The sequence below is a fragment of the Eucyclogobius newberryi genome, unplaced genomic scaffold (genome assembly GCF_026437365.1).
Source record: "Eucyclogobius newberryi isolate DKJ021-1_F unplaced genomic scaffold, fEucNew1.0.hap1 SCAF_2, whole genome shotgun sequence".
Lineage (NCBI taxonomy): Eukaryota > Metazoa > Chordata > Actinopteri > Gobiiformes > Gobiidae > Eucyclogobius > Eucyclogobius newberryi.
Genome location: NW_027315834.1, coordinates 11,925,373 through 11,949,655, shown reverse-complemented (window position 1 = coordinate 11,949,655; position 24,283 = coordinate 11,925,373). Strand labels below are relative to the sequence as shown.

Genomic DNA, 24,283 nt, shown 5'->3' with positions numbered 1-24,283 from the left:
CACATTCTGTAAAGATCTTTAATGTGTCCTAAAAGTATATAGACCTACAGCAACTCTTACTCTACAGCAAATATACTGCTACAACATATTTGCTGCTTACAAAACCAGAGAAGAAAAACATGACAAATAAAGTAGGACCGCCATTCTGTGTCGAGAACATGTGTTACTAAGAAATGTCTCCAATTTTCCAATCAAAACGACTTTCTACCGACAGCCAGAGCTGCTACACAAAAGACAGGGAAAACAGAGACTTATGTGGGAGGATAATAATGTAAAATGTTTTGGCGTGTCGTTATCGCCCGGGCTAATTAATTCGGCGCATAAGAAGTGAGTATTTTGAAGAGCTGTACGCGGCGGTGGGAAAGCGGTGCTGTAGTGTCCTGACATTTCCCGTTCATTAAGTGTCTCAGAGGGAGAGAGAAGCAACGGGACGCTACGCAACAAGCTTCCACTGAGCTGCAGCGCCGCCTGGCAACAAATTACAGTAGTAAAGAAAAACTGCCTGGTAATTGTTTTTGCGATTTAGAACGGGAGGTCACAAGGATTAATCAACTAATTGTGAAGAGCAGACGGTAATAAATAATAATTGTAGTCGTTATCTGGACTGTACAGACTCTAAAACATGTAATAAAAGGTCTTTTATGACAAAGACAGCGGCGTTATTAAATTAAAATGGCAAAAGGCAATAAACGATTTAGGATTTTAATCAATATTTCCTTTAATTTGTAAGTATTCTCTATCTAGAAGACTTCAGTCACCAAATTTCACCTTACATTTGGTTAAAAATAAGCTTAAAAATCACAATGTACAATAGAAATAGCCGTTTGACTAGTCGACTAATAAAATAATTGTTAGTTGCAGCCCTAGATGTTACTAATATAAACATTCCGTGACTTTGTTTCTGTTCATTTTTAGTTAATTTCTATGTATGGGTTTTTTGTGTTTTTTTGTTAAGTTCTATTACCAGTATGTTTATTTGTTAATATTTTTAAAAATAATTATATATACAGTAAATTTGATTAAAAAGTCTGGTTAAAATAGCTTAAAAACGTCATTATATGCAACATTTTGAGCACTTTTTCTCCCCATTCAATTTTTTTTTATCACTATGTCCTTTCTCATAATTCTGAATTGAAGAGGTTGCATTGACGACACACTAGTAATTGACTTTAAGATACGTTTTCGGGGAATTTAATTACAAAATATATTAAACGTTTTCCCCAGTGTTTTTCGAGTGATTCTGTTTCACATGGTTTGGCGAGTAACGACGTAACAATATTAACGATGAACAGGTTAAAAAAACATCAGCATTTTGACTGTTAAAGCTAAATTATTCCAGCATTATGGTCAACTCAGTTTAAAACTTTTCAGAATTTCACGAACGCCCAAACGAAAACAGAGTTATATGTGAACAACGTAACAAAACAGCAGTATTTTCAGTGTACAACAATAACACGTCTGACCTTTATAGAGATGACAAGACACACTTTTATTTGCAGCGCTAATACCTCATATTATTGCTAAATTATTGCTGCAAATGTATGTAAAAGGCCACTTCTGACAGCAGTAAGTAATGTTCTAGTCACTAAATCGCACACAACAGCAGCAGCAGCAGCAGCAGCAGCAGCAGAGTATATAATTATTGCTTATAGAGGTACATGCATATTCGTAATTAGTCTTTTGTGGAGACATTTAAACTGGCTGGACTGCAGGCGGAGCGGGAGGTAGCAAAGCGTAAACTGTGCGGGTGGATGAATGCGCACTCAAGTCTTATGTTATGCGTTGTTCAGTCTTTTTTAAAATAAACGTTGGAAGCGTTTGTTTTTGGTATTTCTCATTTTACATCATAATTGTATCTATAGAAAGTAACAGTCTGGATTCCTGCACATAAAACACACCGTTGCAGTTCAAATTATGCAACAAAGTCACAGTTAAAGCATAAAAAACAAAAAAATATAACAATTTAAATAGCAAAATTGAGTATTTAATCCAAAAATAGACCTAAATGTAAAGTACTTTAAAAAAAAATCTGTATTCATTAAAATAAATTAAAGATGTCACTGTTTTTTGGTCATGCGCGTTAATAATCGTAAGTGTGATGTTTTTCTCACAATAATCGTAATATAATAATCGTTGATATCGTGACATCCCTCGGCAAAGCTGTCAATGAATGAAAGATGGAACAATATTTTCTGCCTTGCCTTTAGTTGTTTATTTTTTTTAAATATATTATATACATTTCAGATATTTTCATTGAATAATGAAAATAAAGATTTCAATGAAAATATTTATGACTCGTTAAAGGACAAATATGATGCATTATTTCTGTTGTTATTAGTTTTTAAACATGCTATGGAGTATGTTTACTTTGGCATTTCATGTTTTAGAACAAAAAAGTCTTTGACACAGCTTTGGGAGGCGCCAGACAAACTGAGCTTTGGCTCTACTGGCCGCAAAGGGAATTACACTAATCAACACTGCAAATGCAGCTGCTTGCCGACTTCCTGGTTTAAGCCACGCAGTTGCAATGGTCGTGATTTTGACAACAGAAATGCACAGAACAAGTCCCACGACTGATTTATGGACTGAAAAACAGCAAAGAAGATTATCAAGTCATTAGACACGCCACAAATTGAGAAAATATCAGTTATCGGGGCGATTCAGAGTATTTTTAACGCTTGAAGGGAAAGGATTTTCGAACTCGGATTAATCAAACTAGCGTGAATGAAGCTAAATGCTATTCCAAGTGTGTTTTTGATGAAGGAACAATGTTAGAACATGGTTAAAAGCTCATAAAACTCAACTTTGCATAATATGTGACCTTTAATTTAACTGACCAACTAGTTAAAGATTACATTTTGTAACTTAATATTGAAGCTTGTGTTTTTTTTATGATATATTCATTCAGGAAAGGGTTTTCCTGCGTTTTTGTTCTTGTGTCAGTGGCATAGAATAGTTTACAACATATCACACCTCACAATGTGTTATGGTGACAGGCCTATCTGCGTCCGAACGTCCACACAGCTCAGGCCATTTTTAGTGCTGTCCAAATGTCCGGCTGGTGAAAAAGTAGTGCAATTAAAATTTCCCACAATGAACCTCAAAAAGTAGTGTCCAGAGCCGGTCACTAGGGTCAGTAATGGACACAAAGCATTGTGAAAGTTGGACAAAAACAGCGGGCGGCGACAGGTCTTAAACTGGACACGGTGTGACTGAAGAATAATCCAGTCTGTTTTGATGTGGTTGAAACTTGTGTGATTAATATTATTCGATAAATACATAAGTGTCAGAAGGATTTTATGGCTATTTATAACAGGAACACATTTTTATCTGCGTTTTACTTTATCTGAGAAGGCAGTGAGTTTCCGAATCGCTCTGTGAATGACTAACTAAAGCGTCTGATAAACAGAGTAAAGAAGAGAAGATTGCAGATGATAGGGAAGGTACACTATAATATTTCACTTCTGGACTGATATATTGAACAGTTTAACGGCAGCACCGACCTCCACCTTTTTCAAAAACAGTAAATGTGGTGTCCGAACACTGGCCAGACGCTGCGCTCCGTCCTCGAATGCAGTCTGGCGTGACGGCTAATCTCCAAAGTCCGGGATGTCCTCGAAGGAGTAACCGCGGTAACCTTTGGAGGCGTAGTAGGCGATTCTCAAATGGTAGAAGCCAGGGAGGAAGACGAGGACGCCGATGATGATGACGGGGATGGTTCTGTCGGGATGCTGTGGACAGAAAAACAGGTGGATTTTATAGAACGGCCTCAGCAGCACCCATTGACATCGCCCTCTGCTGGCAGCTGCAGGTAACACACTTGAGTAACAAAGCAGCATATTTACCCAAAAACGACTCAAAACTCCACTTTGTAACACAACTACTGCCATCTGTGTTGCTCTCAGACTGATCTGCAGTGATTTTTGATTCGATCTGACACCAGGCAATACTCGCTTTATGGTGAGTGTAGCAATGTCAATGTGAAAAAACTCCCTTTTCTGAGCAGAATTTGATTTTGGTGACATTTTGATCACTCCACTCCAGCTTGAACTAATATAAAAAGGAGATATAAGTGCAGAAAACCTAAAATAAAAAAAAGTATTTCATGTTGGACTATGTTTTTCCACTATTGAAAATGCCATTTACTGACGCTGCTCATGTTCTTCATTGATTGTATTTTCTTTCTGTGCTGTCCTTGCCATAACACGGCTGTAGTTACCATGGTTACAACTCAAAATAATACCGAGGATGCTCCGATTTCCTATGTGTACAGTGGCAAGTGTCACTGGATTCCGTACATAAACGCTGTGTCTATGTAAACGCAGCGACTGTATGTGTAGCGACTTGAAGCTAACATACCATCTGGTGACAGACTTTAAAAACAGAAGGAGCACTTTCTTGATTTTGATAATGCAGAGAAAAGACATTTCACTCTGTTCTCAAGAGACAACTTGAGCAATCAAGATGGACAGGTGTGAATAAAATGTTATACTTACGCAAAAGGTATGTTTTTTAAAAGAACCACCATTGCCTGTAAATGTTGTTCAAAAATGGTCAGACTGCCAACATAATGTTGTCATGGTATACCGTATTTTCGCACCTTTTTTCATAGTTTTGGCCGGGGTGCGACTTATACTTATATTTATACTTATACTCCGGAGCGACTTGTATGTGATATTATTTGTTATTTTCACACATGCAACCACATTTCATACTCCAGTGCGATTTTTCTTTCTTCTCTATAATCCATTTTTTGGCTGGTGCGACTTATAGTCCGGAAAATACGGTATTTACAGTTTTAATATCACAGGCTGCTATATAGATTTATCACTATGATTGGGGCTGGGAGTCACAGGGTCCCTCACGATTCAATGCGATACACAGCCCACGATACGATAATATGAGAATTTTGCGATACATGTGATAATCGATATATTGCGCATGATATTCTACGATATATATCAAAACATTTTTAAGAACCCAATACATTTTAACAAAATGTTTCTTTATTAAACCTCGACTTGCACAAACTCAACATGAAACACATATGTCATATATTTTGCGTAAACAAGTTTCCTTTCTTTGAACACGCAACAAAATTGTAGTGCGGTCACACAATGAATTCAGGAAATTTTAACCAAAAAGCACTCATGGCGATATATCGATACAGCAGCCCACGATATAAATACTGTATCACCAAATCTAGTCTCACGATATATCGACTTTTCAAAATTCGGGCACAACCCTAGTGATAATCCAAAATTGTAAAAACTAGAGTATTTTTGACATCATCATCCCACTCAAATATGTACTCAAAACTCCTGCCACGGACACAATAAATGGATATCTTTGGAATAGTACATTATATACACACAATATGCTGCTCATTTGGGGGAAAGCACACAGGACTTGCAGATTGTAGTGAAATCAAAATCTTGCCTGGTGATTTCTTGCCCAACAGAACAGTAGATTTTGGTTATAATTCCTCTCTCGCTCGAACCAAAACCTTGTGAAATAACTCAGAAACTCCCCCATTCACAAAAGTGTATATAAAGAAAAACCCGCTGCTCTTCGCTCCAGAACCGCCGCTGCTCCCGATGCTCATTTTTCTGCGCGTTGACAGCTTGCGCATCACACCGGTGAGCGTTCAAAGCGAGGAGTGGTGGGGAAATCCCGCCGGCAGCGACACGCCTCAGACTGACTGTGCAAGTGTCACCGCTCGGCACCGGCACCGCGAACGGGGAAGAGCCAGAGTCGTTAGAGGTATTTATGGGCTTTAACTTTACCATTTGTAATCGGAGGTGGGTCGGGCCGCAGCGTTTACAATAGAGGCGACACTTTAATGCCCCTCATTGTTGGCACAACTCACAAAATATCTTTACGTGAACGATCTTGCCTCGTTTTTTCTCCTTGGAGGTTGCTTTGCGCACATGAACGCGCCAAAAATTGGAAACTGGGATGGCAAACAACTCGACACAACATTACATCAGCCAATATTTAATACAGATGGTGGGCAGCTAAAATGCGTTTCTTCTTTGAGGTCTAGTGACTGAAAGAAATCATTTGTGAATTTTCCTTTTTAGATGTTTCACAGCCAACGGATTGAAAAAGTCCCGAACATCGTGAACAGAAAAGATTCGTTAGTAATCGTTTCCATTTAGACTCTTTTCTACTTAGAGCTATAAATGATGATACGGAAAAGTAAGCGGGTTTTAATCTCAGAGGACAGACGCATTTTGAATTAAAACACCTAAAACAAAAAGAAGTGTCAGTTTTTATGTGTGTGGAGGTCAAGGAGTTGTATTTTAGCTAAGGTATATTATGTATACATTTAAAGCACTTTTAAAGCAGTCGGCAGGTTCAAGCATGAAGAATCGACAAAGTGCAGTATAAAAAATAATGATAAAACATAATTATTCATGAACAATACTTCTTGCTCAGAGGTTAAGAACTGCTTTGCTGTGAACGACAAATGATGATGATTAAAAAAAAAGGGTCATGATATTATATAATATTGTAATTGTAATTGTAATTGATAATCATGATTATTCAGGTCACAATATGATAAATATTAATAATCGTGACCGTTATAGAAGCAAAATTAAGCCCTATAAAAGTATATGTATATGTATATCTACATCCCAATAAATTTACCTTAATGTAAATTGCTTTTTTATGTGGCTGTTTTTGTCAAATTTTACTTTATTTTGTCTTTCAGAAAGTTCAATTTCACAAACTTGGGGAATAGAAAAACGTCAGTCTCAATCGTGAATAATCTTTAAAAGGTGACGTTTTTCTCACAATAATCATAACACTAAAGTTTGATATTGTGACATTGCCAATTGTTATTTATAAAGTGGTTTATTTTTCTTAAATATGAATGCATGTGTACCAAATGTACATGGAAACGGTGAGATTTATGCAATTTTGTGATTCATTTTACAGGCATTTATTCTTCTTCATTTGTCTGATAATTAAACCTTAACTAAAACGTTTAAAGACTTGTTCCAACACAAATAACACGCCAAAAAAACAGAGGTATTCACTTCAGTCAAACCCTCAATTGCAATATTTCACACCTGTTGTCATTCATGTTGTACTCTATTCTTTAAAGTCAGTCTTGTACCAGAAGCCTCGGGGCACAAGGCGGGGCAGAGCGAGGACAATGAAGTGTTCATTCATCCCTCAGACAGGAGCACGTCCGCGGTCACTGCTCCAGGCAGCGCTGGGTCGTTCATTTACCCGTTCTGACCAGACGCTACGCTCAGAGCACAGGTGTCCACTGACAACTGCCCAATTTAGAAAAGAGGAGACAATCTGCTCCCTCAGACTGGTAATGTCCAATTAGGATATCCATTTTTAATAACTCTGCAAACTTTAAGACCGGTTTGATAAATTGTACTTTTTTTGTATCTCAAAAGGAAAGGAAAGGTTTATTTGTAGAGCACAGTTTGTACACAGTCATTCTTACGTAACAGAACAGAAAAAATGCATTGACATCAGGCCGGTCCATGTTTAGTCCTGACTCTGGCACCAGCAGGAGGCCGGCCCATGTTTAGTCCTGACTCTGGCACCAACAGGAGGCTGGTCCATGTTTAGTCCTGACTCTGGCACCAGCAGGAGGCCGGTCCATGTTTAGTCCTGACTCTGGCACCAGCAGGAGGCCGGTCCATGTTTAGTCCTGACTCTGGCACCAGCAGGAGGCCGGTCCATGTTTAGTCCTGACTCTGGCACCAGCAGGAGGCCGGTCCATGTTTAGTCCTGACTCTGGCACCAGCAGGAGGCTGGTCCATGTTTAGTCCTGACTCTGGCACCAGCAGGAGGCCGGTCCATGTTTAGTCCTGACTCTGGCACCAGCAGGAGGCCGGTCCATGTTTAGCCCTGACTCTGGCACCAGCAGGAGGCCGGTCCATGTTTAGTCCTGACTCTGGCACCAGCAGGAGGCCGGTCCATGTTTAGCCCTGACTCTGGCACCAGCAGGAGGCCGGTCCATGTTTAGCCCTGACTCTGGCACCAGCAGGAGGCCGGTCCATGTTTAGTCCTGACTCTGGCACCAGCAGGAGGCCGGTCCATGTTTAGCCCTGACTCTGGCACCAGCAGGAGGCCGGTCCATGTTTAGTCCTGACTCTGGCACCAGCAGGAGGCCGGTCCATGTTTAGTCCTGACTCTGGCACCAGCAGGAGGCCGGTCCATGTTTAGCCCTGACTCTGGGACCAGCAGGAGGCCGGTCCATGTTTAGTCCTGACTCTGGCACCAGCAGGAGGCCGGTCCATGTTTAGTCCTGACTCTGGCACCAGCAGGAGGCCGGTCCATGTTTAGTCCTGACTCTGGCACCAGCAGGAGGCCGGTCCATGTTTAGTCCTGACTCTGGCACCAGCAGGAGGCCGGTCCATGTTTAGCCCTGACTCTGGCACCAGCAGGAGGCCGGTCCATGTTTAGCCCTGACTCTGGCACCAGCAGGAGGCCGGTCCATGTTTAGCCCTGACTCTGGCACCAGCAGGAGGCCGGTCCATGTTTAGCCCTGACTCTGGCACCAGCAGGAGGCCGGTCCATGTTTAGGCCTGACTCTAGCACCAGCAGGAGGCCGGTCCATGTTTAGGCCTGACTCTGGCACCAGCAGGAGGCCGGTCCATGTTTAGTCCTGACTCTGGCATCAGCAGGAGGCCGGTCCATGTTTAGTCCTGACTCTGGCACCAGCAGGAGGCCGGTCCATGTTTAGTCCTGACTCTGGCACCAGCAGGAGGCCGGTCCATGTTTAGTCCTGACTCTGGCATCAGCAGGAGGCCGGTCCATGTTTAGTCCTGACTCTGGCACCAGCAGGAGGCCGGTCCATGTTTAGTCCTGACTCTGGCATCAGCAGGAGGCCGGTCCATGTTTAGTCCTGACTCTGGCACCAGCAGGAGGCCGGTCCATGTTTAGTCCTGACTCTGGCATCAGCAGGAGGCCGGTCCATGTTTAGTCCTGACTCTGGCACCAGCAGGAGGCCGGTCCATGTTTAGTCCTGACTCTGGCACCAGCAGGAGGTCCTCAGAGATGGTTCATATGTCACTAACATGTCACAGAAGTACTTTGGTGCTGGGCCATGCAGAGTACACAAGCAGAGCTGCTTTAAAGTCTACCTGGAGAAGTAGTTTTGTAAACACACATTGATCCGAGTGATCACTTTGTGCTGGAGGCTGTCCAGTACTTAAGGTCTAAAGCTGAGAGTAATGGACAATGGTTAACATCCCAAAGTACTTTACGATGCATTTTCCATTAAGTCTTTACACAGCGGTGGTAAAACTTCCCACTACTGCCATGCGGAAGAGCATCTTTGCCCACGGCCAATCACTCACACCAAATTCATACGAGACAAAGTGAGGCCAGTGTCTTGCCCAATGACACGACAACTGCGTACATTAGAGCTGCTGCTGTCCCCCTGTGGCACCTGGTTTCCCCAGCGGTTCATTTGATTCTAAAAGTTAGATTGGGTGGATTAAATGAAATGATAAAACAGCTTTAGTTTAGAAAGCGTTTGAATTGAGAGAAAAAAAACAACATTTAAACAAAAAAAGAGTAACTAACGTCTTTGTCATAGTTAAGCGTAGCACCTTTTCCCCCTTTGCGTTCCATTTTCCCTTTCATAAGAGACAAATGTTGCATGGACTTTAGCCTCTGCCGGTCAGCTACAGGTGAAGTTTGGGTTGAGACCAACTTCTATCACGGAGGATGTTTTGGGGGACATTTTCAGCGTCAGTTTCCAGTGTAAAGTGCAGTGTGTGGAGCAGCAGTCGATCTCCCCAGGCTCGCGCGCATGAAAGACGAACAATACACAAGTCAGATTTACAGAAGCAATATGAGGCAAAAAGCACAAAGGGAGAGCCACCGACAGTCAAGGAAAAGATACACCTGACATAAAAGTACAAGGAGAAACGGAGAGGAAATAAGTCCATGAATGCTGACGCAGAACAAACTTTCAAAGACTGTAGACTGCCTCTACTTTAAATACATGCCCTGGCACAATGGAAGAGTGGAATAACACTTAATAATCCTGTTTTCTCTTCTTTTCAAAATCATCATTATTTGGGCGCAACACAAAGTTCTGGTTTATATTTAGAACTCTCAATAGCAATATTCAAACGATATTTTAACAAAGCATCAGGAATGTGCTTAAATGTGTCAGTAAATGTCTTTGATGTGGCCCAAAAGTCATGAATGGACCATAAAATTAATTTGCAGAAATATCACTTTATATACCATTTAGACATTTCTATTCAGTTTGTTTTTGATCATCTTTTTCTGAGGCCATTTGATAGAAAATAATCAATATTTCAATATATTTGCCACTTCTAACATATAAAAAAAACTAATATTCCAGTGGTTTTGAAGGAATGGAAAAATACTGCTGACCTCGACTGGGGATGTCGTCGGACGGTGGAAGGAATACTTTGAGGATCTCCTTAATCCCTCAGGCACGTCTTCCGAAGAGGAAGTAGAGACCGGGGACTCAGAGGCTGGCTCATCCATCCGGCTGCAGTGATGCAGTCGCTGCATCGGACCGTTGTGGTAAAGAAGGAGCTGAGTCGAAAGGCAAAGCTCTCGATTTACCGGTCGGTCTACGTTCCTACCCTCACCTATGGTCATGAGCTTTGGGTAATGACCGAAAGAACAAGATCGCGGATACAAGTGGTCGAAATGAGTTTCCTCCGCCGTGTGGCTGGGCGCTCCCTTAGAGATAAGGTGAGGAGCTCAGTCACACGGGGGGAGCTCAGAGTAGAGCCACTGCTCCTCCACGTCGAGAGGAGCCAGCTGAGGTGGCTCGGGCATATGTTCCGGATGTCTCCTGGGCGCCTCCCTCGGGAGGTGTTTCAGGCATGTCCCACCGGGAAGAGGCCCCGGGGAAGACCCAGGACACGCTGGAGAGACTATGTCTCTCGGCTGGCCTGGGAATGCCTCGGGATCCCCCGGAGGAGTTAGAGGAAGTGTCTGGGGAGAGGGAAGTCTGGGAGTCCCTGCTCAGACTGCTGCCCCCGCGACCCGGCCCCGGATAAAGCGGCAGAAGATGGATGGATGGATGGATGGAAAAATACAGAGAAGAATATATGTTTTCCTTCTGCGATGATTACCGTAATTTTCGGGATGTGGAGCACTCCTGAAAAAATAAATTGTACATATACGGGCCGCACCTGTCAATAAGCCGCAATGTGGGCACCCCGTTGTGACAAGAGATATTTACACAGAAATATTGTCCATGGTAGTGATCCACATGTTGGCTTTTGACCCGTGGCTCAGGTTGGGCCAAGAAAGTCTCATTTCAATGCGGCAAGTTCTAAACTGCAGACCGCCGTGTATCACCTCTAGTTAGAAAACATTTTTCCATGAATATGAGTCTGATAATGTAACAAAACACACAGCGTTTTTAAGATAAAAATATAGTGACCACCGTGTCAAACACTTGCACTTCCTGCCAGAGTGCCCCCCGGTGGCCATTAGCCAGTAAAAATCTATACATTTGACGCACCGTTATACGGGCCGCAGGGCTCAAAGCGTGGGAAAAAATTGTGGCTTGAAGTACAAAAACTACAGTAAGTACATCTTTATCTTAACTGTTTTCAATTGCAACAATATTATTATTTATATATATAGTTTTTTCTCTCATACCCGTTTCTGCCCCACTTTTACCATTAATGATGAGGTGTTCACGCGTTACTTTGAAAACGTCCAGACGTGCTTTTGTGTAGCGCTGCACAATTATATTTTTTAAACACAAAAATGTCACTTAAATGAAAACAAATTAAGAGTAATTAGTCTAATTAAAATGCCTTTTTCAGTGTTTTCTTTAGAAAATAGGTACATTTCTGTCAGATGAAGGACTGTGATCAAGAATAGTATTAAATTGTGGCTGGTCGGGGACATACTGTTTCTATGGGAAGTGACGAGTGCACTTTGCTTTTTTATAAACGCAAAATTGGTTCACAAATGTTTCCGGAAAGGTGTCGTTTTTGCCAACTAACGTCTTTTTTTGAACAGCTTTTACACGACTGCACTGAAAGCTCAAAATCACACAAAAGACACAAGCTATATTTCTGTTGTCATTTGTTGTCGACAGTAAAGATTTGCACTGTTCTGATATTTAAGCAGTTTATGCAGATTTCCTTTGGAGTCTACGTACATTTGTTTACATTAACGACCTGAACCAAGATGGCTAATAATCATCATCATCTTAATAATACATCAAACTTTTATATCTCACTCTTTTGGACACTCAAAGACGCTTTAGAAAACAAGAAACAAATTAAAAGGACTACAAATGGTGTAAAAATCAAATAAATTCTTTACGTTTCATTCCAACATGTTCTATATTTTCCCAGTGTTTCAGACTTCTCGTTCAGCGTTCTCATTTCTTTTTTCCACTTTCCGTCTCAAAGTTACAGGACTTAACATGCGCGTCACACGTGTGTCCAGACGATGGCACTGTGGGACACCGTTTGGCCTCTGCATCATCGTCCAACGATCCACAAGCATCTAATGTAGAAATCTAATAGATATACAGTTTTGATCACTCACATTTTATATATTTGACTGACATTTTGTTGACAGCTCTACTAAATCAATCAGTTTCATGGCTTGTAATTATACACTTTTGTGAGAAGTTCTAATTTCATAAAATTCTTATTAAACTATAAACGAGTGCTGCAGACTTCAGTCACGCTCAACTAACAAAGCTGGAGTAAAGAGAGCGTTGGTGACATCTAGTGGTGATTATGTGTAGAGCATTCACAGTAGTTCTGCAGGAACGAGTTGTGGTTTTTTCCACACAAATCCACTGACTTTTTAGTTTTTGCATATTGTTACACATTATTGTACCTAAACATCTAAACATTTGTTCGATTTTTTGGTTACACACAGTTTGGTTGCCAGTTGAGTTGGATTATTTACCTTTTTGAATACATTTTTAACCAAATTAAAAGTTAAAATATAGCGACTCAAAGCTTCTAGATAGAGAAAATCTAGAAATTAAGTGTATACTTGATTTTGTTTTTACAGTTTTCTAATTATGTAGCCGTCTTTGTGATAAAAATCCAATTCTTAAGTTAAAATGTTAAAATGTCCCATCATAATGTGAACATTTCATATCATCCCAAATCTTGAGATATATTGTAGTTTGTTTGACAGGCCCATGACTCTGTACAAAAATGAATAAATACAATATCTGATCGCAACACGTTTCACTGGCTCTACAAAACCTCGGCACTTTCAAAGATATTATCAGAAAGTCTCTACGCGCCAATGTCAGATTCTTCTTTTATTAAAACCAATTCCCAAATCTAATCCCACTGCTTGTCAGAAAAACTGTAATGCATCTTATATTTTTCCTGAATCGTTCTGCCCCACAACTTGATGATGATTATGATTTATGATAATGAGGCTTTCTAAATTTAGCTTTAAAGGAAACATTTTCAGCACTATTTATACCGTTATTACCCCTTTAACATGCTCTCGAGTACCTTTTCTTTGCAATTTCATGTTTTAGAACTAAAAAGGAAAATGATCTTTACAAAAAACAATATCACGGTCACAGCCTTGGGACGCCACAGTAACTGAGCTTTGTCTCCATCTACTGGCTGCAGAGGGAATTGCACAAGTTTTCGATAAACATTCCCAAAGTAGCCTGCCGACTTCCTGACTTCCACGCACTTGTAATGAACGTGATTTGACGGCAGAAATGCCTCAGACAAAAAGTCAGATGACGATTTAAGCCCAGCCGCGTCACAGATCGAGAAAACGCCACACATCGGGGAAATTCAGAGACAGTTTTTGACGCTCGATGGAGAGGACTTTCAAACCGGATTCAGTAAACTTGCGTGAATGATAAATCCAGGTGTGTTTTTGATGAGGGAACAATGTTAGAACAGGGTTAAAAGAGACAAAAATCAAGTTTGGTTTGCATAATAGGTGTCCTTTAAACCCCTGAATCTCTTCCATCTCCCACACAAAACCCAGAAAGCTCCCTGCGGCGTTACCAGCTCCAGCTCGTAGAAATCGTGGCACTGTGTGGGCTAATTGGACGTATTTATATTTCCAGGCAGCACAAGGTTAACATTACAGAGGGAGTAGACACAGACGAGCGCTTTCCTCTAAACATCTTCCAGCGCGTTATTAATATGACATACGCCAGCTCCAGGAGTCTTGCATCAGGCCGGCAAAAATTGGAGGGGAAAAACCCAGCGGGAGGCTCACCACGCAGCGGCACGGCCATAAAATATCAATGTCGTTAACTGTAACCGCGCGCTGCCATTATGGTGTGAGAGAGACGAGGCAAAATGGCAGCGGTGCAACGAAATGTCAAGACAACGGCTAAATTAGAGCTATTTAGACGGAGCGTTGAGTGCGGCGGGAGATGCTAATTACTGCTCGCCGCACTTTGGGGAGGCTTTGGGAGATTGGTGAAAAAGAGTTGATGAAAAGAGAAAACTGAAAGAGGCAAAAACAATCGCGGCGTACTGTCACTTTTGCAGACGTTACCACGGAACGGGCGATTTTTACGATCCCCAAAGGTTATAATTATGCTGCAGCTTTGAGTTAGTCATGTAAGGAAAATGTCCAACTCTCACTTTGACCAGATTGTATTTAGTGTAAAGGAAAAAAACACTCTTTGTTAGACGTTTGTTAATCATTTTCAACACTAAATAATACTATGTTCTTTACGATTAACATTTGGTCATTTTAGTAGTTGGGATGCAGATCCAGATCATTCTAAAACTATTCAGGAAAGGTCCAGTTTTGTCCCGTTTGTCTGATTTTTCAGTAACGATACTTCTGACAACCCTAAACCCTACGTATTACAACATCTAAGGAAATATTTGGAGTACCTGTTAGATCTGAAACAGGTCCAAATAACAGAGCTAAACTAGGGCTAAACCAGGTCTAAAATAGGATTATACCATAAACAAATCGATCTAATTCCGCATCAATCACTCACTGAACTGAGTAAAGGCACTGTACCCGATACTTTTACCGTCAAAATTGTGAAACTAGTTCATTTTAAACACTGTGCACCAGTACAAAAATATCGCTAACTTTTTCCACATATTCCTAATTATTCATCACAATGTGTTTATGAGCGCGTGCAGGCTTAGTAAAGCTAACAACAACTAGCATGCTAACGGTGCACTTCCTGCTTTGCAGAAATTAAAAAACGCTATAATTAGATGGAGACAGCACTCAGCAGTTTCATTTTGACCCAAAGATCTGCTTCTACAACATATCTGTACAGGATAAATCAGGTTGGATAAATCATTGAACTAAAATGCTGTTAAGATAAATATAATATATAAATGTTGCTAAATTTATTTATTTATTTAAACGTATCCAAGAATAGCAATTTTTTTAGGTTTATAATTGTACTTTCTGTTTTTAATTGATGACATCACATATGAGCGCACCTTTCTTTTATTGTTTTTTTCTTTTGCATACACCTTGGATGGAATGAGTGTCCCTGCTGTGATGTCACTTCCTGTAAGGATTTTCTAGTTTTTTTCAACTTTTCTCCACACACAGCTGCTCAATTGGTGTAAAACTATCATTTATATTCACAACAGGTACAAATACACCAAATAACTCCAAAATTGGAAAAATCATGATCATACGCCCTTTAACACGAGGTTTTGTTAAAGTGGACAGTATATACAGAATATCAAGCTCCAGGCAGCCTGCTCTAAAGTTCATATTTTCATTTTTCGCGTTTAGAAATGTACAACTTAAAACAAGAAACTGCACTAACTCCTCAAAGCAACTTCGAATGGGAAAACATTGTTGTAAACACTAAATATTAAATCTCCTCATTAAGACTGGCAACAGTAAAAACAACTCTTTCAAAGCCGCTTTTCTTTTCTCCACCTCAACAATGTAAACACGAATTCATCTTCACAAGAAGGATTAGAGGCTGAACTAGCAGGCGGCACAAGCTGTTTGTTGCCGATGGGGTTTTAGGAGGAAGAGTTCTACAAAGTAACACGTCTCCCCCCGGCGCTTTGGAAACCGGCGATTACAAAGAACATGGCTATGTGCATTTATGCGACTTCCTAAACTGTACTTTTGGATGTAGTGATGGAGGAAACGGTTGTAGTAGCATCACCTCGACGTTTATGATGCCGGAAAGGAGAAGAGCCCCGAAGACGATGAGCAGGGAGCCAATCAGGAAGAGGAAGATGGCCAGTGCAATCGCCTTATAAGGGACTTTGGGCGGGCTCCGCTTGAACTGAAACGGGAAAGGAAACGTGTCATGACTCATTCACATTTATAGACATTAGACAGCAGGATTAGACAAAGGGTTGCAAGTTTTGTGTAAAATAATCAAATGGAAATTGGTCTGATAAGTATTGTTATTGGCCTTTTAACGTGCATCAGGAGTTGTTTGTTTGTTGTTTGCTGTGTTTTTGTGAGGCTCCGAGAGGAAAGGACCTCGTAAACAGGATTACTGAAACACGCGTGAATGAAGCCAAATACAATTCCAGGTGTTTTTTGATTTGGGAACAAGCTTAAAAAAGTCAATTTAGCATAAAATGTGCCTTTAAAAGACTCATATTATGCAAATGATTTTGATTTTTAACCCTGATCTAACATTGTCTCTCAAAAACACACCTAAAGTAGCATTAAGCTTCATTCCCACTACTTTGATGATTCCTGGTTAGAAAATTCCCTCTCTCTTCGATAACTGACGTTTTCTCAATCTGTGACGAAGATTTGAGAATCTTCTCTGCTGTTTTTAACTCCGTAAATCATTTCCAGACCCTCTGTGACCCTCTGCCGTCTTATCACGGTCAGTACAACTGTTATTATTAACACGTGTTATTACATCTGCAGCCAGTAGAGGGCACCAAAACTATGTTTGTGCCGTGGTAAATGGCAGAGATCCAAAAGTTTTTTTTAGTTCTAAACATCTAAAGATCATGTTTAAAGGCTGATAACCAATAAAAATAATGCATGTAATGTTTATCCTTTAACATTTGAAAAAAAAATTAAAGGTGTAAACTACAGTTAGGAGTTTTTTTTTGTTTTTTGTTTTTATAAAAACAAGCTATTTTGCTGTTTGCAGAGAAAAGTGTATTCCCTAAAAATCACAATTGCAATTTTGGTTGAACTATGATTCTTCCTGTTAACATTTGTCTAAATATATATTAAAAATGTAAAAGTTGTGGTATGTATGAATTTTTATTTAATAGTTCATAAATGTTTCCTATTTAGAGCAGGTCCACAGATATGAAGGAAACATTTAGAAATGTTTTACTAAGTTCAGGTGGAATTGTAGCACCAAAAGATTAACAAAAGTTTTCCAGCAGTGGGCATCGTTTGCCATTGTTGTAACGCTCCTGAGAACAAAAATCTAGCTAGAATAACCCCGGCATATTAAGTCCACATAAATTTAATTAAGAATATGAATATAGTGCCCTGTATAGGTTTATTTTTGGACTAATTTGCCTTCATCAGTGGATTCCTGCCTCCAACGCTAAACGTCTTAACACCAAGGCAGAGCGCTCCAGCGAATAAAGTGCAAATCTGGCACGGAAACACAAGCTGCATCGCTGAGCAAACCCACTATCGAAACTAAATTAAGCTCCATTTCCTTTCAATTTGTTGACTCTAAGAAATACACAACTTGTTTGTTCTTGGCCACGGCGGCGTGCACAGCAAACAACGATCCGCAGACGCGACGCCAACGTGGAGGAGAAACAGACGACTCCGGCGCAGGCAGCTGTGCATATTCTCGCTGGGGGTTTGGCACGCTGCTAACAAATTAATTACGGCATTTCCCTCTAATTATTTGCGGGGAGACATTGTGAGGTGCGGCTAATTAGCGGCTGCCGAGTGAGCGGGGAAGATCGAATGAGTCAAGATAGTTCAGAGACAGTGAAGGGGTGTGGATTTTAATGACGAGGAACATCCTTTACATAATTGTTCATTCTTGTTCAACACAAGAGTTATCCTAGCGTCATTGCACTGGCTTTTTGTTCATTTTAGAATAGATTTAAGATTGTCTGGTTTGTTAATAAAGCTTTGTATTGACTGGCCCCACATCTCTTTTGTTTTTCTTTTAGTTATTTGTTTTTATTTTGTATCCTTGAATTTTTTTTTATAATGTTATTATTTATTTTTTACATTTATTCATCTAATTTATCACTTTTATTTGTTTAGACTGTTCTGGTTGATTTATTTTATTTTATTAAATGTTTTCTTCATTTTTAGAGCTAAATGTTTGATACATTGCAATTATGTGGAACATTGTGGAAACTATCTCATTTATAAAATGGGCAATGCAAATAAAGTTGGATTGGATGGATTGAAAAAGTATTAAATATCTTTCAAAATTTCTCATAAAGCACTTCACAGACTCTTAAACTAGATCTGCCACAGTTGACATGAGGCAGACTGACGGATGCGAGGCTGTAAATCCATATTCAAACAGTCAACATAGTTAGTTGTTGACAGTTTAACCTATAGTGAGGATCCAGACGTTGTGCATGATACTGCGATGACGTTAAAGTACCTGCAGGTCTATGTATCCATCCTCATCAGCCGCCAGCCGAGAGTACTTGACCTTGTTGTTGGATGCTCCAGCGGTTAGCATGGTGCCTCGAGTGACCTTTAGCATTGTCCAGTCTGCAACGACACGGAGAGGAACAAACATCAAGTTACATTTGTGTTTTTGTAAATATTGATTTAAAAAGACATTTTGTATTTTCCAGTCAAGTCGAACATTTGCAGAGTTGATGAAGCATTAGAACAGATTGATGATGACCCGACTCCACGCCTGGAATTAATGTTGTTTCAAATTAGCATATTTTTTATATTCCGTGTCAGACCTGGTCTCTTCATGTTATTATTAAAATATACACAGGCTTGTTTCGGAAGCAGTCTTCAATTAGATGGGGATGTTACTCCGTGTACTTGAATATCAGCAGTGGTGCAATGACATTTAAATGCCAAACAAATCCCTTTTCCATGACTAAAGTAGGATTAGACATTTAAGACGTTGTTAATAACATAATGGTGTTTTTGACACGATTCAAAAGAATACATTCTTGAGGCTTTTTTCCCTTTGACAGTGTTGTCACAAGGTGGCAGTGCCATCAGGGCTAAGACATTTCAGAGACTGTTCCACACTGGCTCTCACAGATCTCTGGCTTGTACACTCTGCAGTGCGTGGGTCGTCCTCAGCGCCATCCGTTGTATTTATTAATCTTCCACTAGGCACAGGACTATGCTTATCTCTACGCAAACTGAAACCCTCCTGTAAGCTCTGCACAAAGTCCAAAGACAACAATCATGGGGATGGAGCAGAGAGTTTGATTTAGGAAATCATCAGCAAATACATCTTTTAGCCTAAATTACCTTCATTTTGAGAGATGGTTTAGGCCAACTTCTGGTTACATTTAACCAGAAGTTGGCCTAAACACGGAGAAGGCCTGTTTATTCCACTCATTGTTCTAAACAAGACGACACATATGAAGCATGCGTGCACATTCTTGGTGCTCTCTCAGTCCGTGCTGACCAGATCAGTCTGTTTTCTGTGACAGAGAAGATCCTCTGAATCTGAGAATGGATGAATGAAATAACGGTTAGATCTGAGAGAAAACTCGTCTTTCAGAGCGAGCACATGAGTGAGGTTTGGTTTAATGAAGCGCAGAGACAAGACGCAGATCCAACAGATGTAACCCAGTGTCTGAACCTGACCCAGACCCAATATTCCCTTCATTATTTTGTAACATACAGCTTGCTATTAAGGGTCTTCCTGTTCATTCATTCATTCACCGCTTGTTCCTGTTAGGGGTCGTGGGTGACTGGAGCCTATCCCAGTGCCTTTGGGCGAGGTAATAAATATTAGATATGTATTTTGTCATAAATTATTTGATGTGGCAGCTGCCGTCTGCCCCTCCGTCTGCCCTTCCGTCTGAACCTCCGTCTGAACCTCCGTCTAGTCCTGCGCCTGCCCCTGCCCGTGCCCCTGCGCCTGCCCTTGCGCCTGCCCCTCCGTCTGCCCCTCCGTCTGCCCCTCCGTCTGCCCCTCCGTCTGCCCCTGCGTCTGCCCCTGCGTCTGCCCCTGCGTCTGCCCCTGCGTCTGCCCCTGCGTCTGCCCCTGCGTCTCTATCCCATGTGTCTCGGTCAAACCCACTGATTATCGGCTCATGTTTATGTAAATCCCATTCATAAGTCACTTTGCATGTCCCTCTTATGGCATTTTGGAGTTGTGGAGAGGATGTGTTCACGTACACACACGTGTTCGAGTCCATCTGCAGGTGGGATCTATAAAGCTCTAAGTGTGTTGTGGACAGTGCACAGAGTGTATGCATGCAGGTTAATGTAACTTCATTTACCATATAAAAAGGAGCCTGCACTCTTACTGTTTTCAAAAAATAACTACAACTACAACTGTGTCTCCAGAGCCTTAACCTGCACATGGAGACACCTCCAAGAGTTTCTGCTTCTTAGTTTATGTTCAGGCCATGGCTCATGCTCAGCTCCTTCTCCGCTGTAGCCAGTGACCGTTCAAATCAGAGACAAAACACAAGTTTAAACACAATGGATTTTAGCTTTTAAACTGTCAACACTGGAGTTAAATTATAACTGACCAATGACCATCCTGTCCAATGTTTTTGTAATTAAGAACAAATTAGCATTACAATTGTTAGCAGTAAAAGCTATATTTTGAATTTGAACCCGTCTCCATGGAGATGCTTTTGTTTTGCCAGGAGTGTTCAACAACATGGCCGTAAACTCATCTACGGAGAGTTACTTAATTCAATTTATAAGTATTTTTATTGTGTCAAAAAACTTGGCCTGGTGGCGCCACCTTCTGGCAAAGCAATGCCACCTCCACAGAGATGAGCAGGAAGCATAAGCTCCAGCAGAAAAGTTTCACTGTAAAACATAAACTTTTAGGAATGATGTGGCCGTTGTTGCCCCTCCAAGAAAAGCAGAGGAAATGTCACTCGCGGCCTTTCACTGGTTGGCGCTTTACGAGAACGTTTTCTTACTCAGTACTTCAGCATCCAGCCGCAGAACTCCCCGGCTCCCCGCTCTGTCATGTCTCGGGCGGCTCAGGAGAGTGTGATGAGGTTCTGTTTACTGCCAACCAGACCAAAGGCGCTCGGTGACTCTCTTTCTCCCTTTCTTTCCCTCAGACTGCGCTGGTTCATCCGGCAGCTGTCACATCCGCTCGCACAGGGCCCTGCAGAAGATCCAGGTTAAGTCGCTGCAAAGAACGAGGGAAAAAGCAGACGGTTTCATTTCCTTGGTGTCCCGAAATGACCTAAAACAATACAGCAGAAGCGATACCCGGATACTAATAAGTACTTAAACTGGTGTCAAACTCGTTCAAACAAGTATCGTACATCAACAGGACGCATTTGGACCTTTTCTAAAACTTAGGGATGGTCTGACATTTGTCGCCCACTAATCCATCTTATGTTTAAGTTAAAATCACAAATGAACTTCACTTCTCATAAAAATAATATTTATTATTTATTTATCTGGGCTATAAAATCATTTGCAGCCTAATTGTTGGATAGCAATACTGGAATCAATATATTGCCACGGCATGGGAAGATACTGACAATTTGTGTCACATTTATCATGGCCAAAATAGTTGCGATTAACATTTTTATCACAATGTATCATTTTAGTATCATGATTAATAAGATTAACAATCCAGAGGAGAACATTGTGGATAAGTAGCTTTTATCTGCATAATCTGGAAGTGCAAAGGAACTATTATAATTGTAAAATTGTTAGAAATAGCAGATTCTAACAGACTTTGGACTAAGTGGGACGATTTCTTTGGGTTTTGTGTTCCATGATTTTCTCTTCTTTTTCTTTATTGTTTGCTGGATGTCTACAGTTTTTTATTTAATGTATGTTCTCTCTCTGGTCTTGTTTTTTTATTTCACTGTATTTGTTTATATGTTGTTAAATTCATGACAGATTCTTAAAGACACTACTATACTTTTTTGTGGAATTGACTGTTTATTGTCCAAAAAAATAGCATTTCCTTAAAACATCAGAGTATGAAGTTTGTATTAAGCATCGAGCATTTTCCTTCGAGTTTGAGACTGAGGCAGCTTAGGATAAAAGAAGAAGAAAAAAACACTTATACAACTGCTACTAATACTGCATCTATCCGTTTTACCCAACAATCCATATCTGTATTTTCAAATGAATTGGTTCACATTTCAAACACATCCAGGAACATGCATATTCGAGAGAAGAATGAAATCTGAATTGCTAAACTAATCCACGAATCCCATGCATTTAGACATAATAAAACAGGATAATTTGTTGTTTACAAAGGAAAATATGTCGAAATTAATGACTGGAGTCTACTAGAAATACTGCTACTACCTAACAATCCATATATGTTTATTCATGAATTTAAATACATTTAGTTTGTAACTTCTACTGCTGTTACTAGGGCTGAGTATTGCGAAGTACTTCATGATACCATTAGTTATCCCAAAGAGTACACGGATCACTCCTAAAAACACTCTTAAACGTTTACTCATTTGTTTTAGTTATTTATGCAGAGTAACACAATGCATTGGAATTGCATGTTCACGTTTTCAGCAGTGTGCATGTTTATAAGTGTGTAATTGGGTCATTTTGATGAATTTATGCTGTTTAAAAGTACTGCAAAAGCCCTAGCCACCATTACTAGTACTTGTTTAGTTTGAATAGGCCAACTACTAGTACTACTAATACTAATCCTGCTGCTTATCATACTCCAACAACTCCTTTACAACAAATACACTGTAAGTGTAAGTGCAAATTACAATAAGACAACAAATTAGAGGCGATAGGGGCATAATAATAAACTAGGACTATTAGCTATAGCCTAATTTACGCTAATGCACATGTAAGAAGAAGAAGCTAATCACTGTCAAGGGCTAATTAGCATAATGTTTACATTGACTAACTTTACTGCACAGAATGATTTGACAGTTTTGATTTGCAATAGAATCCCGTCAAGCAAGTTCATGCACACGTTTTTACCCACTCTTCTAAAATAAATCAACTGTGATCGTAAACAACATGGGATTTGGCGAGTCACGTGTTCCTAACAAGCTTGATCTGCGCATTAGCCAGAGGAAACGTGCTAAAACTCGTTATGTTCGCGTCGTAAAGTGCGTGTCTTACCCGTGCAGACGTGCTAGAACCGAGGAAAACCACTGTAAGTCACAACTAATGGAAACAGTGACAGGACGGAGCAGCGGCGTCGTGTTTTCTGTGACAACGCGTGACGCTTCCTTGTTTTGGTGCGGAGTGCGCATGCGCGGATCCTGTATCTGAAGAGGTCCGGGTGTAATTGCAAGAGGGGAAGTAACTAGTAACTACAAATACTCACGTTACTGCAATGATGTAGTTTTTTTTTTTTTTGGTAGATTTCTTTTAACCTGTATTTGTACTTGTAATTGTTGAGTATGATTTTAGTTGCATTTACAGTAAGTTAACAGTTACATTTACTCAGTTTTGTTTAAATAAGACTGTGTGAAAAAGTAACTAGTTATTAATAGTTAACTTCAACTGGAAATTGTGTGTGTATATTCAGCAGGTATTTTGCATAAGTAGATTTTTATCATTATTTAAACTTATTTAGTTAACCTATTTTTTTTACTCATGCCTTATTTTATTATTTTTTTTTTGCTACTATATTGTTGTTTCATGTTGCACCTTTTCACTGAAGAAAGTTCCTAGTTTGTGAATCTTGTTCTTATTCACTGACAATTGCAATAAACCTTTTTTCTGATTCATTTTGGAAGCACTTGTACTTGTAATTGAGTACATTTTAGTAGGTAGTAGTTGTACGTTTACTTGGGTACACGTTTTCAGCGTTATTTCACCCCTGTGTCAATGATAAAGTTAAAGAAATCTCATTCAAAATCTTTCACAAAATGTACGAACTAAAGCGTGTCTGAAGCAAATTCAAAACAGATTGAATGTTGGATGGATGCTAATTTTTCATTTTGTGGCTTCAATTCAGAAACTTCCCCATTTATTTCTTTAATCGTTCATTTATAACAACATTTTGGAAAGATGCTCTGTCTATCTGCAGTTCATGTTAAAGCTATAAAATCTTGTACAATCATATTTGAACTTGTTACAAATGGACAATGAGCACAGATACAATTTAAACTATTTTGTTAACTTAATAATTGTTCATTGAGCTGAGATCCTGGTCACATTTGCTAATGAGAAACATGCACATATATAACTTTTATGTAAAAAAAATAGAGCCTTGTAATTTCCCTGG

The 24,283-nt window shown here is 40.1% G+C and overlaps 1 protein-coding gene across 2 annotated transcripts; it reads right to left on the bottom strand.

Annotated features, from left to right (window-relative positions):
* On the bottom strand, positions 1-23,303 carry tmem230a (transmembrane protein 230a). Of its 2 annotated transcripts, none has more exons than XM_072453490.1 (5): positions 23,170-23,303; positions 21,015-21,208; positions 18,527-18,639; positions 16,118-16,240; positions 1-3,731 (listed from the first exon to the last, which is right to left on the bottom strand). In XM_072453490.1, the coding sequence occupies exons 3-5, from the start codon at positions 18,629-18,631 to the stop codon at positions 3,591-3,593; spliced, it is 369 nt and encodes a 122-aa protein (XP_072309591.1). In that variant the 5' UTR covers positions 18,632-18,639; positions 21,015-21,208; positions 23,170-23,303; the 3' UTR covers positions 1-3,590. The 2 variants fall into 2 exon arrangements, with proteins under 2 accessions (XP_072309591.1, XP_072309592.1); XM_072453491.1 differs by having other exon boundaries at positions 21,015-21,232; positions 23,170-23,298.
* Positions 23,304-24,283: the final 980 nt, after the last annotated feature.

Bases quoted from the DNA above. Each gene is read 5' to 3' on its own strand.
- tmem230a (XM_072453490.1), bottom strand. From the start codon at position 18,631: ATGCTAAAGGTCACTCGAGGCACCATGCTAACCGCTGGAGCATCCAAC. The intron at 16,241-18,526 runs GTACTTTAACGT...TTCCCGTTTCAG, and splicing joins ATGGATACATAGACCTGCAG to TTCAAGCGGAGCCCGCCCAA. The intron at 3,732-16,117 runs GTGATGCTACTA...TTCTGTCCACAG, and splicing joins CCGGCATCATAAACGTCGAG to CATCCCGACAGAACCATCCC.